General features: G+C 42.3%; 3 protein-coding genes across 3 annotated transcripts in view; 2 read left to right on the top strand and 1 right to left on the bottom strand.

Moving 5' to 3' along the window:
• Positions 1 to 17,534, bottom strand: part of SLCO2B1 (solute carrier organic anion transporter family member 2B1) — a 156,020-nt gene that overhangs the window by 97,111 nt on the left and 41,375 nt on the right. The window lies entirely within an intron of this gene.
• Positions 740 to 2,577, top strand: LOC133226846 (olfactory receptor 2AT4). Its single transcript, XM_061380843.1, has one exon. The coding sequence runs from the start codon at positions 937 to 939 to the stop codon at positions 1,906 to 1,908; it is 972 nt and encodes a 323-aa protein (XP_061236827.1). The 5' UTR covers positions 740 to 936; the 3' UTR covers positions 1,909 to 2,577.
• Positions 13,859 to 16,283, top strand: LOC133226847 (olfactory receptor 2AT4-like). Its single transcript, XM_061380844.1, has one exon. The coding sequence runs from the start codon at positions 15,052 to 15,054 to the stop codon at positions 16,015 to 16,017; it is 966 nt and encodes a 321-aa protein (XP_061236828.1). The 5' UTR covers positions 13,859 to 15,051; the 3' UTR covers positions 16,018 to 16,283.

Below are 17,534 nucleotides of genomic sequence, written 5' to 3'. Positions count from 1 at the left end.
TGGCATTTTTATAATTCAATGGCATGAGAGAGATTTTATTAGAAGCAACATCAGGGATGGAGTCATCTCAGAGTCATATTCCCAGAGAAGAAAAGAGCTGGTGATTGTAGGTTCACTTTGGAGGACCCCTCCTACCTGGAAATCCAACTCATTGAATCCTTCTTGCACCCATGTTTCTCCAAATTACTGAAAAATATGATTTGTGTAACTCACTCAGGTTTGCCTAATTGCTGCAGTGAAAGTGTTGGGCTAGCGTGATCTATTATATTCTACACAGAAATGGAAGTACTGACATCTAGCTTAGAAGGAGTCAGGAAGAACTACTATTCAAGGCTTACAAGAGAAGAATAAACTTGATAACTATGTGAGCAATAGCATGTTGCAAAGAACTTTGGAGAAAGCAGTCCTTCCAAAGCAACATGGTGGAACTTTGATTCAAAAGAAGAGGCATGAGTTCAAGGACTTGATTTAAGAGACCTGACATCCCAAACTAGATACATAAAATCTAAGATGAAGACTAGCAGAAATCTTTCCAGAGAGTTTTTCACAATCATAATTCAACAATCAACTGTTTACATCTGATTATCCTAGTAAAATGTAAAGTCTAAGAAAATAGGGACTTTGCCTGCTTTCTCCATTTTCATCACTGTGTCAGCTGAACATAGCAAGTCTTTCATTTGGTAGGTTATTAGTTAATTAATAATTAGTTTGACAAAAGAAAGGAGGTAGAAGTTTTGGGTTCATACGGTAGGAGTTAATACCGCAACCTACTAATAAGTCTTCAAGAGCTGGTTGTAATATTACCTTTATATTTTGACTAGAGTGTAAATATTGTAGATTTCTCATTCCAGAATCCTTTGATTCTATTGTTTCCAGATATTCCAGTGTCCAGATGTTCCAGCTGCCCATCTCCCAGAAATCCAGCTCTGGCTTACTATGGAGGCCACAACCTGTAATGGATCAGTGGGTGGCTCACCAGTCTTCTACCTGGTGGGCATCCCCTCTCTGCCAGAGTCCCTCTTCCTCCCTGTGTTTTTAATTTTTCTCCTTTTCTACCTTCTCATCCTCATGGGTAATGCCCTGATCCTGGTGGCTGTGGTGGCAGAGTCCAGCCTCCACAAGCCCATGTACTTCTTCCTGATCAACCTCTCAGCCCTGGACATCCTCTTCACCACAACCACTGTCCCCAAGATGCTGTCCCTTTTCCTGTTTGGGGACCATTTTCTCAGCTTTACTTCCTGCTTATTGCAGATGTACCTCTTCCAAAGCTTTACATGCTCTGAAGCCTTCATCCTGGTGGCCATGGCCTATGACCGCTATGTGGCTATCTGCCGCCCACTGCACTACACTGCGCTCATGACCCCACAGACCAATGCTGCCCTGGCAGCCAGTGCCTGGCTCACCGCCCTCCTTCTGCCCATCCCAGCAGTAGTGAAGACCTCCCAGATGGCATATGACAACATTGCTAGAATCTACCACTGCTTTTGTGATCATTTGGCTCTAGTTCAAGCCTCCTGCTCTGACACAACCCCCCAGACCCTCATGGGCTTCTGCATCGCCATGGTGGTGTCCTTCCTGCCCCTTCTCCTGGTGCTTCTCTCCTATGCCCACATCCTGGCCTCAGTGCTTCGCATTGGCTCCCGAGAAGGACGCTCCAAAGCCTTCTCCACCTGCAGCTCCCACCTCCTGGTGGTTGGCACCTACTACTCATCCATTGCCATAGCCTATGTGGCCTACAGGGCTGACCTGCCCCTCGACTTCCACATTATGGGCAATGTAGCATATGCTATTCTCACACCAATCCTCAATCCCCTCATTTACACTCTAAGAAACAAGGATGTCAAGGCAGCCATTACCAAAGTCACACATCTTAAGACTCAGGCTGGAATAGGAGCCCTTGACCTGTAGATGCAGCTAATTCTGCTCTCTGGGGAAGGAAACGGCACCCCACTCCAGTATTTTGCCCGGAGAATCCCACGGATGGAGGACCCTGGTAGGCTACAGTCCATGGGGTCTCAAAGAGTCGGACACGACTGAGCGACTTTTTCAATTCTGCTCTCAGGATACCAAATAACAGTGCCCAGCACAGATTGTTGTTGTTGTTGTTTAATTGCTAAGTCATGTCCGACTCTGCAACACTATGGACTGTAGCCTGCCAGGCTCCTCTGTCCATGGGGTTTCCCAGGCAAGAATAGTGGAGTGAGCTGCCATTTCCCCCTCCGAGGGATCTTCCCAACCCAGGGATCGAATCTGCGTCTCCTGCATTGGCAGGCGAATTCTTTACTTCTGAGCCACCAGGGAAGACCTCAGCACAGATTAGGAACTCAATAAATATTTTTGAGTAAATAAATCAGTAAATATAGAATGGTAAAAGAAAATTCTGTTGAGCAGTCAACTTCAACAGTGGTTGCCATATTTTGGTCCAAGGCTTTCCCCCTAGTGCAATGGAATAATGTTCATCTTTATATGACATCTTGCACTGTATAAGAATTTCACTTCTTCATAAGAAGCTTTTTCTTTTTTAAAAAAAACCTGCATGGCAAAAAAATCTTTAAAAGCAAAGGCAAAAAACAAAAGACTTACATCACAGGGAAAGGGCAAATATCCAAAATAGATAAAGAGTTCTGGAGAAGGAATTGGCAATCCACTCCAGTATTCTTGCCTGGAGAATCCCATGGACAGAGGAGCCTGGTGAGCTACAGTCCATGGCGGGGTCACAAACAGTTGGACACGACTGAGTGATAACATATTTATATACTTCCTGAATTTTTAGAAGAAAAATCTAACATACAAATATAAAAATGGGCAAAATATATGAAAAGATAGGTTACCAGAAAAATGCAGTGGTCTTTAAACAATGACAGAATGTGGTCCACTGAAGAAGGGAATGGCAAACCACTTCAGTATTCTTGCTTTGAGAACCCCATGAATAGTATGAAAAGGCAAAATGATAGGATACTGAAAGAGAAACTCCCCAGGTCAGTAGGTGCCCAATATGCTCCTGGATATCAGTGGATAAATAACTCCAGAAAGAATGAAGGGATGGAGCCAAAGCAAAAACAATACCCAGCTGTAGATGTGACTGGTGATAGAAGCAAGGTCTGATGCTGTAAAGAGCAATAGTGCATAGGAACCTGGAATGTCAGGTCCATGAATCAAGGCAAATTGTAAGTGATCAAACAAGAGATGGCAAGAGTGAATGTCGACATTCTAGGAATCAGCGAACTGAAATGGACTGGAATGGGTGAATTTAACTCAGATGACCATTATATCTACTACTGCGGGCAGGAATCCCTCAGAAGAAATGGAGTAGCCATCATGGTCAACAAAAGAGTCCGAAATGCAGTACCTGGATGCAATCTCAAAAACGACAGAATGATCTCTGTTCATTTCCAAGGCAAACCATTCAATATCACAGTAACCCAAGTCTATGCCCCAACCAGTAATGCTGAAGAAGCTGAAGTTGAACGGTTCTATGAAGACCTACAAGACCTTTTAGAACTAACACCCAAAAAAGATGTCCTTTTCATTACCAGATCAGATCAGATCAGTTGCTCAGTCCTGTCCGACTCTTTGCATAAAGGACTGGAATGCAAAAGTAGGAAGTCAAGAAACACCTGGAGTAACAGGCAAATTTGGCCTGGGAATATGGAATGAAGCAGGGCAAAGACTAATAGAGTTTTGCCAAGAAAATGCACTGGTCATAACAAACACCCTCTTCCAACAACACAAGAGAAGACTCTATACATGGACATCACCAGATGGTCAACACCGAAATCAGATTGATTATACTATTTGCAGCCAAAGATGGAGAAGCTCTATACAGTCAGCAAAAACAAGACCAGGAGCTGACTGTGGCTCAGACCGTGAACTCCTTATTGCCAAATTCAGACTTAAATTGAAGAAAGTAGGGAAAACCACTAGACCATTCAGGTATGACCTAAATCAAATCCCTTATGATTATACAGTGGAAGTGAGAAATAGATTTAAGGGACTAGATCTGATAGAGTGCCTGATGAACTATGGAATAAGGTTCGTGACATTGTACAGGAGACAGGGATCAAGACCATCCCCATGGAAAAGAAATGCAAAAAAGCAAAATGGCTGTCTGGGGAGGCCTTACAAATAGCTGTGAAAAGCAGAGAAGTGAAAAGCAAAGGAGAAAAGGAAAGATATAAGCATCTGAATGCAGAGTTCCAAAGAATAGCAAGAAGAGATAAGAAAGCTTTCCTCAGCGATCAGTGCAAAGAAATAGAGGAAAACAACAGAATGGGAAAGACTAGAGATCTCTTCAAGAAAATCAGAGATACCAAGGGAACATTTCATGCAAAGATGGGCTCGATAAAGGACAGAAATGGTATGGACCTAACAGAAGCAGAAGATATTAAGAAGAGATGGCAAGAATACACAGAAGAACTATACAAAAAGATCTTCACGACCCAGATAATCACGATGGTGTGATCACTGACCCAGAGCCAGACATCCTGGAATGTGAAGTCAAGTGGGCCTTAGAAAGCATCACTACGAACAAAGCTAGTGGAGGTGATGGAATTCCAGCTGAGCTATTTCAAATCCTGAAAGATGATGCTGTGAAAGTGCTGCACTCAATATGCAAGCAAATCTGGAAAACTCAGCAGTGGCCACAGGACTGGAAAAGGTCGGTTTTCATTCTAATCCCAAAGAAAGGCAATGCCAAAGAATGCTCAAACTACCACACAATTGCACTCATCTCACACACTAGTTAAGTAATGCTCAAAATTCTCCAAGCCAGGCTTCAGCAATATGTGAACCGTGAACTTCCTGATGTTCAAACTGGTTTTAGAAAAGGCAGAGGAACCGGAGATCAAATTGCCAACATCTGCTGGATCATGGAAAAAGCAAGAGAGTTCCAGAAAAACATCTATTTCTGCTTTATTGACTATGCCAAAGCCTTTGACTGTGTGGATCACAATAAACTGTGGAAAATTCTTCAAGAGATGGGAATACCAGACCACCTGATCTGCCTTTTGAGAGATTTGTATGCAGATCAGGAAGCAACAGTTAGACTTGGACATGGAACAACAGGCTGGTTTCAGATAGGAAAAGGAGTTCGTCAAGGCTGTATATTGTCACCCTGTTTATTTAACTTATATCCAGAGTACATCATGAGAAACGCTGGACTGGAAGAAACACAAGCTGGAATCAAGATTGCCAGGAGAAATATCAATAACCTCAGAGATGCAGATGACACCACCCTTATGGCAGAAAGTGAAGAGGAACTCAAAAGCCTCTTGATGAAAGTGAAAGTGGAGAGTGAAAATGTTGGCTTAAAGCTCAACATTCAGAAAACGAAGATCATGGCATCCGGTCCCATCACTTCATGGCAAATAGATGGGGAAACAGTGGAAACACTGTCAGACTTTATTTTGGGGGCTCCAAAATCGCTGCAGATGGTGACTACAGCCATGAAATTAAAAGACGCTTACTCCTTGGAAGGAAAGTTGTGACCAACCTAGATAGCATGTTCAAAAGCAGAGACATTACTTTGCCAACAAAGGTTCATCTAGTCAAGGCTATGGTTTTTCCTGTGGTCATGTATGGATGTGAGAGTTGGACTGTGAAGAAAGCTGAGCGCCAAAGAATTGATGCTTTTGAACTGTGGTGTTGGAGAAGACTCTTGAGAGTCCCTTGGACTGCAAGGAGATCCAACCAGTCCATTCTGAGGGAGATCAACTCAGGGTGTTCTTTGGAAGGAATGATGCTAAAGATGAAACTCCAGTACTTTGGCCACTTCATGCGAAGAGTTGACTCATTGGAAAAGACTCTGATGCTGGGAGGGATTGGGGGCAAGAGGAGAAGAGGACGACAGAGGATGAGATGGCTGGATGGCATCATTGACTCGATGGACGTGAGTCTGAGTGAACTCCGGGAGTTGGTGATGGACAAGGAGGCCTGGGGTGCTGCGATTCATGGGGTCGCAAAGAGTCGGACACGACTGAGCGACTGATCTGATCTGATCTTAAACAATGAAAAAGTATTTAGTCTACTGTATTAAAATACTATATAAAAAGAATACAAATTTAAACTACCATGTGAATTTCCCTAGTGGTCCAGTGGTTAGGAATCTGCCTGCCAGTGCAGGGGACACAGGTTTGAACACTGGTCTGGGAAGATCTCACATACTGCAGGGCAACTAAACCCATGCGCCACAACTACTGAGTCCATGTACTGCAACTACTGAAGCCCAAGAGTTCTAGAGTCCATGCTCCGCAACAAGAAAGCCACTGCAATAAGAAATTTCTGCACTGCAACTAGAGAGTATCTCCTCACTGCTCACCACAACTAGAGAAAGCCTGGCACGGCCAAAAATAAATGTAAATAGTAAATAAAAAAATTTAAAACTACACTGAAATGCCATTTTCCACATAATCAGATTAGCAAAACAATATTTTGGCAATATGCATGTAAATTACTTGTGAGAATGCACATTGATAGAGCATTACTGTGATACCCACCAAAAGTATACATGCATTTACCCTTTGACCCAGAAATCTCATTTCTAGGAATCAATCTCAAAGATACATTGGCAATAATTCATTAGGCTACGCATTCATCATTAGGGAACAGGTTGAAAAAAAATTTTTTTTAAGTATAATGCATCTATAAAAAGGAAATGATAAAGCTGTATACTGATCTAGGATATGCTAATGGACTTCCCTGGTGGCTCAAATGGTAAAGAATCTGCCTGGAATGCTGGAGACCCTGGGTTGGGAAGATCCCCTGGAGAAGGGCATGATTACCCACTGCAGTATTCTTACCTAGCGAATCCCATGGACAGAGGAGCCTGGAGGGCTATGGTCCATAGGGTCACACAGAGTTGGACATGACTGGAGTGACTTTGCACACATGCACACAGAAGGATGAAACCTCTGAATTAATAAAGATGGTTACCTACAAGGAGAGAGAGGGAACAGAGTGGAGGGGACAGGAACAGAAACAAGACAAATGTACAGTCTGTCTTTAGATGTATATATAATTTTTATATAATTAAAAGAAATAAAAAAGAAAAAACACAATTCCCTCCTTTTTAAAATAAACAGAAACACTTGACCTTAGATGTCTATCAAATTAATGGCATGATCATTAGGAAAATTACTAAGAGTCATCAAAACAGTGCTTTGACTATACATCTTAAGAGGGATATAATTTAAAAATAAGAAAAATCATAACAGTTTAAATTACATTGAGAAGTCTTTTAAAAAATATGTTACAGTTTTACTTAAGAGATTAGATTGAAGTTAAATCATTCTATAATCATTTAAAATATTTCATTTTGAAATTATTTTATACTTACAAAAAGTTACAAAGATAATATAGAGCTTCTAGTTAACCTTTCATCCAGCTTCCTCTAATTTTAACATCTTATGTAACCATTCTGCATTTATCAAAACTAAGAAACTAACATGAATCTATATAACACATTATCACTCAAAGTCCATAGAGCCCACTCTTAGTATTATATATTATTTTATTTTTTGTATAGACATCCAGTTGTTCCAGCACCATTTTTTAAAGCCTATTCTTCGTCATTAAATTGTCTTTGAACTTTTGTCAAATACTGAACTATAGTTGTGTCTATTTCTGGGCTCTCTCTTCTGTTCCATTGGTACATTTATCTGTCCTTTTACCAATACCACATCATCCTGATTACCATAACTTTATACTTAAGTGTTGAAACTGGGTAGTGTGAATCCCCCATCTTTGTTTTTCTCTTTTAGAATTGTTTTGACTACTTTAGTTTCTTTGCTTTTTGATATAAATTTTGGAACTATCTTTCTGGGTTTTGATTGGGATTGTGCTGAATCTGAATCTGTGTATTAAATTTGGGATACTTGACATTTTACCAATATTGAATTTTCCAATTTAACAACATGGATAGCTCTTCATTATCTAGATTTGCTTTGATTTTATTCATCAGTGTTTTGTAGTTTTTAGCCTATGGATTGTGCACATATTTTGTGGAAGAAAGAAAGTGAAAGTTGCTCAATTGTGTCCCACTCTTTGCGATCCCATGGACTATACAGTTCATGGAATTCTCTAGGCCAGAATACTGAAGGGGTAGCCGTTCCCTTCTCCAGGGGATCTTCCCTATCTAGGGATCAAACCAGGATCTCTTGCACTGCAGGCAGATTCTTTACCAACTGAGCTATGAGGGAAGCCCCACATATCTTGTTGGGTTTATATTTAAGTGCACTTTTTGGTTAGTCTGTTAATATGGTGGGCTTTTCATTGATGGGTTTTGAATGTTGAACAGATTCTTTATTCCTGGAATGAACTCCTCTTGGTTATGATATATCGTCCTCTATAAATATTGCTGCTGCTAAGTCGCTTCAGTCATGTCCAACTCTATGCGATCCCATAGACGGCAGCCCACCAGGCTCCCCCGTCCCTGGGATTCTCCAGGCAAGAACACTGGAGTGGGTTGCCATTTCCTTCTCCAATGCGTGAAAGTGAAAAATGAAAGTGATTTTTAAAAAATATTTTGTTTGGGATTTCTGCATGAGGGATACTGATCTGCAGTTTTCTATTAATGTCTTTGCCTAGTTTGATATTAGGTTAATATTGGCTGGCCTTTTAAAATGAGTTGGAAAGTTCTCTCTCCTCTTCTATAATCTGGAAAACATTATGTAGAATTGGTATTATTTTTTTCCTTAAATATTTAGTAGTATTTTCCCATGAAACGACCTGTGTCTGTAATTTCCTTTTAGGAAATTTTTTTCTACAAAATAAATTTCTTTACTAGATATAGAAGTGTGGAGTTTTTGTATTTATTTATTTTTGGCTGAATCTTTGTTGCTTTGCATGGGCTTTCTCTAATTGTGGAGCATGGGTTTCTCGCTGTGCTGGTTTCTCTTGTTGCAGAGCACAGGCTCTAGGCACTCAGGCTTAATTGTTCAAGGCATGTGGAATCTTCCCAGACCAGGGATAGAATCATGTTCCCCGCCTTCGCAGGTGGATTCTTATCCACCGCACCACCAGGGAAGTCCAAGATACAGAAGTTTGAAAATTATCTATTTATTCTTGAATGGGTTTTGGTAGTTTGTGCCTCTCGAGGAATTTGTCCATTTCATCCACATTATAGAATTTATATGTTTGTAGTAGTCTTTCATGATCCTTTTAAAGTCTGTGATGTCTCTTCTTTCATTCTGAATGTTGCTAATTTGTGTCTTCAATTCTTCTTCTTGGTCAGTCTGGCTATAGATGTATCAATTTTATCAACTTTTCAAAGAATCAGATTTTAAACCTAAATGTCCATCATGAAATAGCTAGAGGGAAGCTCAGGGAACTCAGTGCTCTATGATGACCTAGAGGAGTGGGATGGAGGTGTGGGAGGGAGGCTCAAGAGGGAGGTGATATATGTATAAATATAGCTGATTCACTTTGTGGTAGAGCAGAAACTAATACAACATTGTAAAGCAATTATACTCCAATAAAAAAAAAATCAGCCTTTAGTTTTATTGATTTTGCTCAGCTGTTTTTCTGTTTTCAGTTGTATTGATTCTTGCTATAATATTTATAATTTTCTTTCTTTTAAGTACTTTGGGTTTAATTTTATATTCTTTTTCTAGTTTCTTAAAGTGAAAGATTAGATTGTTGATATGAGCCTTTTATTCTTTTCCAATATAAGTATTAAACTCTATAAATTTCCCTCTAGCTACTGCTTTCATAATTCCCTACAATTTTGAAATATTGTACTTCTCTATTTTTTCTTTTCAACTCAGAATGTGTTTTTAATTTCCCTTGAGACTTCTTAAATTCTGGAGCACTTCCTCAGGCCCATCTACTTGAATAGGGCTTGATTCCAACCTCTGCCTCACCGGCATCATGTGGCTGCTAAAATCTTTCTGTGGCTCTGTAACCTCCCAGCTGCTGTCTTCTTCTGGTTTCTCAAAGTCTTTCCTTATACATGCACACCTGAGGAGTTGGTCCCTGACTTGAAGGGAATTTGTACAGATTTTGAAGTTCCTTCCCTGCAGTACTATCCTCCCCAGTATTTTGCCTTTTAATTTCTAGCCCTTTTGGTAATCCAAATTCCAGCTTGCATTGCCTCAGTTTATTAGGACTTTATTTTTCTAATTGAGCTCTATTCTCCAGTCCTGCAAATTGGGAGATGCCCTCAGGTAAAAATCTGGGATCATGTAGAAATTACTTCATGAGCTTTCCTATTCTCAAGGATCACAGTCCTTCAAGGTCTCTGAAGCCTTCAAACAATTGTTTTACATATTTTATCCAGCTTTTATGGTTGTTTTTAGCATGAGGTTTAGTTCCAAAGAAGGCAGTCTGTCATAGGCAATACTTAGACGTCCTCTTTGATTTTTGAGTTTTTGCGCTATTGGTAGGAGAAACACAGTGCAGACCCTAGGATTTTAGAGTGAACTATATGGTTTGTTTTTTTTTTTTCTGCTGATAACTATTCTCCTTTTGAGAAACAGTTCCTAGCCCTAGTGCAGCTGAAAGCCCGACGAGAAACACTAAAGGACTGTGGGTCCCAAGCTGACCCTTACAAACTGGGTATTAATTTGAACAAACAAAATATAAAATTGGATATGTACAAAAACATCCCACTGTCAAGTGGGAAGTCAGGTAATAAATATTATATTAGCTCAAGCAGATCTTGAAGGCACATTTGTATGAGTGGGTGGCTCAGACTTCCAAGATGTACCATCTTGCAATATTGAGACCTTCCCATCAGCTCTGACATAGGGCCTCATGGGAAATTCCCTATGATCAACTCTCCCAAGAAGAAAGAAATCAGGCTTGATTCACAAACAGTTCTTCACAATATGCTGAGACTACTCAAACATGGACTGCTGCTACATTACAGCCCATTCAGGAAGGCCCTGAAGGATCAACAGGAAGATAAATCCTGTCAGTGGGCAGAACCTTTGCCATGGCCTCTTATCTTTTACCTGGTAGTTCATCTCACCTGGGAGGTAAAATGGAAAGAGATTTGGATCTATACAAGTTTATGAGCAATGGCTACATCTTTGCTGGGATATGAAGTAACTTAGAGCAAAGTAACAGGTTTGGTGAAGAGAAGATCTGGAGAGATTTAAGGCAAAAGACTTCTGAGAAAGGCCTCAAACTGTAAAGATATTTTTGGTCCATGTGACAATTTACCAAAGGGAACTCATGGTGAAAAAACTCTCTAAAACCAGAAAAAATAGGTAGAATCAGATACACAAGATGACCCATTCATGAATATCAGTCAGACTCATAATGAGAATGAAGGTTACACCATTGGCATAAAGTTTGAGGCCCCTGAGAGCTGTTAATAATGTCCTCATCATTACCAGTAAAGCCTAGGGACAAATCCTACCTCACTCTTCATGTATACTCTAGGTGATGCCAGGGAGTTTATTCCTGAGGGATGATGGGTCCTCAAGGGAGAACCATCTTGAAGAAAATAAGCCCAGGAGGCCTACCTGAAAGCAGGGAACCGAGGGTTTAATAGGTCATGGCTCAGCCTCTAACAAGTCTTCACATGGAGACACCAGTATGGACCGGCTTAATAGGTAAGCAGAACCAGGGATGGAGCATCCAGAGACAGGCAGAGAAAGCTGGGGCAAGGAGACAGGGGTAGAGAAGCCAGGATGTATGAACTTGGGCCAGGTCAGGGAGACTGGTTGGGTGTGAACAAGAGGCAGCAGCCCAGAATCCAGGTTGGCTGCGCACATGTGGGTTGTGAGACCTTGGGCCACACGTTCTGACAGGTCCAGGCAAAGGAGGACTCTTACATGTGGGATTCAAACCACATCCTTATCAAATCATTTCTTCCCACAGGAAATCAAGGCTGATGGAGCAGTAACCACTGGAAACACGAGGGCACTCTGAGTGCTTACCTGTTCCAGGCTCTTGTGTAGTGTTGTCTAAACGTTCTCTTCGCATTCTCTCCACAAGGACACAACAATCCCAGAAGGTCACAAATGAGGGAAACGAGTTCAGACAGAGAAAAGTGACTTGCCCAAGGTCACACAACTGCAGGTATGAGCTGGGATGGGACTCCAGTCCTTTCTGACTCATAAGTGCATACTCTTGACCACTAAGGCCCACAGGATAGGATGAAGGTAGAGCCCCTGGCTGGTAGCAGGTGCACAGGAGAGGTGGGAGAGCCCTCACTCTCTGGCTTTGGGGTGTGGACCATGTGACATGACTCTGCCAGACACAGAGTGGATACTCAGGAAAGGGTTCTGAATTCCAATTGGATTGGAAACCCCTTAGAGATCTTCTCCTCTAAACCTCTCACTACACAGATGAGAAAACCAAGTCTCAGGGACCCAGAGTCACAGCAAGCAAGTAACAGCTGGTCCAGGAGCCAGGACTCTTGGTTGCAAGGTGGAGTTCTTTAACAGCAGTCTGCCTCCTAACTACCTCTGCTCTCACCCCTCACCAGTTGTGACCTTGAACAAGGGCCTGTCCTTCTCCAATCCTTGGTTTCCCATTTGCTGAGGAGTGTAACCACTCCCTGAAAGAACTGGATGAAGGAGAAAATGATGTCCATCAAGTGCAGCATCAGGTTGGACACTCAGTGACTGGGCTTTCTGTCCTTCCCTGTCCCCACCTGCACTGTAACTCTCTCGTAGACAGTCCCACCAGGGAGGACCTTCTGGGGTAAATTCTGTGCCCTGGGAAAGAGTACCCATTAGTCCCTAAAGCACAGGATGGCATCACTAAGATGTAGTGTGTAATCTAAAGCAAAATAAGAGCCCTAACCTGTAAAATAAATGTAAGAAAGTTCAACCAAATTTGGATATTCCCTATGATGGGCAAGTTGAATGGTGCTTTGAAAGATAAAATGCAAAGTTCTTTCATAAAGTCCTTTTGGTGTCCCTGTTTGGCTGGTGTCCCAATATGCCTATTGGATGGTCCAGTACGACCTGGCAATAAAAAGCCATGTCCCACCCCTCCACTGAGGTCTCAGCATCCCTCCTTCATCTTCTAAGCAGTGGGACAGAGGCGGAGTGAGAGGGATAGCAAAGCTGATGGCCTTTTAGGGCCCCACTGGCCTCCCCCCTCAGCCTTTCTGCCCCTCAGATCCCCTGCTCTGCCTCACCCGGGACTGCAGACACAACCGCCTGTCTGAGAGCAAAAATGTCCATGGCAGTGCAAAGCAGTTTCACTTTTTTTGCTAGGTCCTGATTTTTGGAACATTATTTTAAAGGCAGATTTGCATTGCCAGATACTAGTTCTTAGTGCTTATCCTATAGCGACTCAAGATAAAAACTTGAATTATAAATTTGTCTGATATAATCAATGAAAAAGTGGAAAGGGAAACAGAAAACCTTGGTCTTAATATGTTCTCCCCTGTAAAGCTGAACTTCTGGATTCCCCAAGAGACATGGGGAGTAGAAGAGAGAGTCCTGTCCCAGGAATCAAAGACCTGAGTTCTGGGGATGACTCTGCCTCCGGTGCCATTGGGATCTGGGAAAGTTCCCACCCTTTCTGTGCTCAGCCTCTTGCCTTCAGGAGGAAAACTGGTTAGTTCTGAAAATTAAAAGTTTTTTTCCAGCTTTTACATTGATGGTTTTATGCATAAGATGTGTTTCGAGAAGAGAGAGAAATTAGAGGTGACTCTAGGAAAAGCGTGGGGCCCTGCTCACAGAATCATCAGGAGCAACATGGACTTGCTTGCAATGGGAACAGAGATTGCTTAGCCCAATGGGCGAGTATTAAGTAGATGGCAAATCAGTATTTCTCTTAATTGAATCCCCCTGCTGCTGCTACTGCTGCTAAGTCGCTTCAGTCGTGTCCGACTCTGTGCGACCCCATAGATGGCAGCCCACCAGGCTCCCCGTTTCTGGGATTCTTCAGGCAAGAACACTGGAGTGGGTTGCCATTTCCTTCTCCAATGCATGAAAGTGAAAAGTGAAAGTGAAGCCGCTTAGTCGTGTCCAACTCTTAGCGACCCCATGGACTGCAGCCCACCAGGCTCCTCCATCCATGGGATTTTCCAGGCAAGAGTACTGGAGTGGGGTGCCATTGCCTTCTCTAGATCTATGAAAACACTTCCTCCTGATTCCTTCTTGGTCGGGGCAGGGGGGCAGTTCTTTGGCCTTGGAGCAGCCATTGCAAGCAAACCTCCGGTTCCTCTCCATCTAAAATGCTTCTCAAGCAATGACCAGGGACAGAGAAGCCTGGTGGACAGTGGGTGTGCCAAACAGGAGTTTGAGCCAAGCTGCATGCCAGCAGAGAGGCAAGTTCAAGAGGAACACAGATATACTCCCTGGATTCTCTGTTCCTGCCCAGTTGCAGGAGAATCCATGCTCAGTTCCGACTTCAATCAGGAATGGCTCTTTTCGCCAAAGGCATTTTCAGTATCACTCCCGTCACTGCAATGTGACAAAGAGCTCCACACCCAGAGACAGAAAAGGGAGTACGCAACTTAGAGACAGGCAGAACCACTGCACCAAGCAAACAAGGGAGAAGGAGCCATTCCTGGTCAATAATTATGAGAAGATAGCACGTTGCCGTAAACGTTAGAGAAATCAGGCCTCCCTAGCAATGTGGTGACAAAGATGTCACTTTTTGAAAAACTTAAAGCAATGCCAAATGAGAAAGGAGCTCAAGGACATGGTTTAAGAGACCCGATATCCCTGAGAGGATCATATGGGACATGGACAAGGGGACCAACAGAGTTCTTCCACAACACTTAGCACAACTGAAATTAAATCATTATGCGATTCTTTGCTTAATGTCTTTCTCTACCACTGAAAGTTCAGCTCCGTTAAGTAAGAGACCTTTGTTTTGTTCAACTTGTTATATACTCAGCATGTAACACTTGGTTTGGTATATTGTAAAGATAATTTTGCCACATTATTTTTTTAAAAGGAAAAAGGGAATTCTGAGAGAGGATGAAGACAGAACCCATCATTTCTCTTCTAGTGTTGGTTGTAAATAAATGTGGTTACCTTATACAGTGATCACTCTGTAATTCATATTCCAGAATCACTGATTGTTCTGGTTTCTAGGTGCTCCCACTGCCCACTTCCTGGGCATCCAGCTTAAACCATCATGGAGACTATAGCCTGTAATGAATCAGAGGAGTCATGGACCATCTTCTACCTTATGGGCATCCCTTCTCTGCCGAAATCCTTCTTCCTTCCTATCTTCTTCATCTTTCTCCTCCTCTACCTACTCATCCTGGTGGGAAATGCCCTGATCCTGGTGGCCGTGGTGATAGAGCCCAGACTCCATAAGCCCATGTACTTCTTCCTGATCAACCTCTCAGCCCTGGACATCCTCTTCACCACAACCACTGTCCCCAAGATGCTGTCCTTATTCTTGTGTGGGGATCGCTATCTCAGCTTCTCTGCCTGCTTCCTGCAGATGTACCTCTTCCACAGCTTCTCCTGCTCTGAAGCCTTCATCCTGGTGGTCATGGCCTATGACCGCTATGTGGCTATCTGCCGCCCGCTGCATTACCCTGTGCTCATGACCCCGCAGACCAATGCTGCCCTGGCAGCCAGTGCCTGGCTCACCGCCCTCCTTCTGCCCATCCCAGCAGTGGTGCAGACCTCCCACATGGCTTTTGACAGCACTATTTACATCTACCACTGCTTCTGTGACCACTTAGCTGTGGTCCAGGCCTCCTGCTCTGACACCAGCCCCCAGACCCTCATGGGCTTCTGCATCGCCATGGCGGTGTCCTTCCTGCCCCTTCTCCTGGTGCTTCTCTCCTATGCCCACATCCTGGCCTCAGTGCTTCGCATCGGCTCTCGAGAAGGACGCTCCAAAGCCTTCTCCACCTGCAGCTCCCACCTCCTGGTGGTTGGCACCTACTACTCATCCATTGCCATAGCCTATGTGGCCTACAGGGCTGACCTGCCCCTCGACTTCCACATCGTGGGCAACGTGGTGTACGCTATTCTCACACCTGTCCTCAACCCTCTCATCTACACCCTGAGGAACAAGGATGTCAAGACAGCCATCACCAAAATGGCATGTCCCTGGAATCCAAATAATTCTGCAAAACCCTGATTGATAGTGAACTTTATTTTCTCACAAACACCAATAACAATAGAGGTAAAATTGGACAATTCAGATAGCCAAATAGTTAGAACAATAATTCTTAAAATACAGTCCTAGGTATTCTTCCATTGTAACAAAATAATGATTTTCTTTCCTTAATTCACCGACTAAATGGATTGGGCTTTTCAATTTTTAAGCTGTGACTCCCAAATTTCACAAGATTTGTGTTCACATTTCCACTAATTCAAACAATTTTGATTCTCAGAGACTTAAATATTTGACTAGAAAGAAATTCAGTTTTTTCCCCTTGTAGAGCTTCTAATATTTCTAAATGCCCCCAGGATGGCTGACACATAGATATGAATCAGCCTAGCCCTTTTTGCTGAAGTAGTAACTTAGAAATCCTCTTCAAGGAAAACGTCTGAAACTCCTACCATCTCAATTCTTTTGCCTGAAAATACATTGCCACTACCAATGTGTCAATACCAGCCATGCAGGAAATTTACCACTAGTGTCTAGGCCTTCTTCATGTCCTGAAACTAGAGCATACCTTTCCTTGAGCTTATGGTTAGGCAAGAAGTATTCCTTAGCAAACCTGTACAGGCAAAGCATTGCAATTCTTTTAATTTTAAGCCATGCAATAGCTTGTTCATCCATAACAATGAGAGCTAAGTCATTTTCTCTTACTAGTAGCATGCGGTGTCCAGGACCTGCACTCTTGCTCACAATACAGCCGTAGGTATTCTTCCTGGCCCTAGAAGCCAGCCCTATCTCTTTATTCCTTTTGCCTATGCCAAATTTCCTCTTGAAGAATATTTTCCACCTATCACCTCACCTGCTAATTGGCACAGTCTCTCTGTATCTCCCATTTTAAAAAAAGTATTTTCAACTTTTGTGCATCAAATGACACTATCAGGAGAATAAAAAGACAATCCACAATGGGGAAAAATATTCATAAATTAAGGAATTAATATCCAAAATATATTAAGAACTCCTACCACTCAAAACAACAGCAACACTCAATTTAGAAAATGGGCAAAAGATTTGAATAGACATTTCTCTGAAGAAGACATACAAATGTCAAATAAGCCCATGAAAAGATGCTTGACATTACCATCCATCTGGCAAGTCAAAACCATAATGATACAGCACTTCCTACCTATTAGGATGGATATTATCCAAAAATGGAAAATAGCAAGTGTTAGAGAGAATGTGGAGCAATTGGAAAGCTTGAAAAAAAATGATGCAGCCACTGTGGAAAACAATATGATGGTTCCTCAAGAAATTAAATATAGAATTAATGAATGATCCATCAGCTCCGCTTCTGGGTATATACCCAAAAGAATTGAAAGCAGAGTCCTAAGAGACATTTGTTCACCTGTGTTCATAGCAACATTATTCACAGTAGCCAAAAGATGGAAACAACCCAAATGTCCATCAGCAGGTGAACAGATAAACATATACACCCAGTGGAATATAATTGAGCCTTAAAATGAATGAAATTCTGATACATGCAACAACATGGA

The sequence above is a fragment of the Bos javanicus genome, chromosome 15, assembly GCF_032452875.1.
Source record: "Bos javanicus breed banteng chromosome 15, ARS-OSU_banteng_1.0, whole genome shotgun sequence".
Taxonomy (NCBI): domain Eukaryota; kingdom Metazoa; phylum Chordata; class Mammalia; order Artiodactyla; family Bovidae; genus Bos; species Bos javanicus.
Note: the sequence above shows the minus strand (reverse complement) of the source record. Positions and strands in the feature narration are given on the sequence as shown.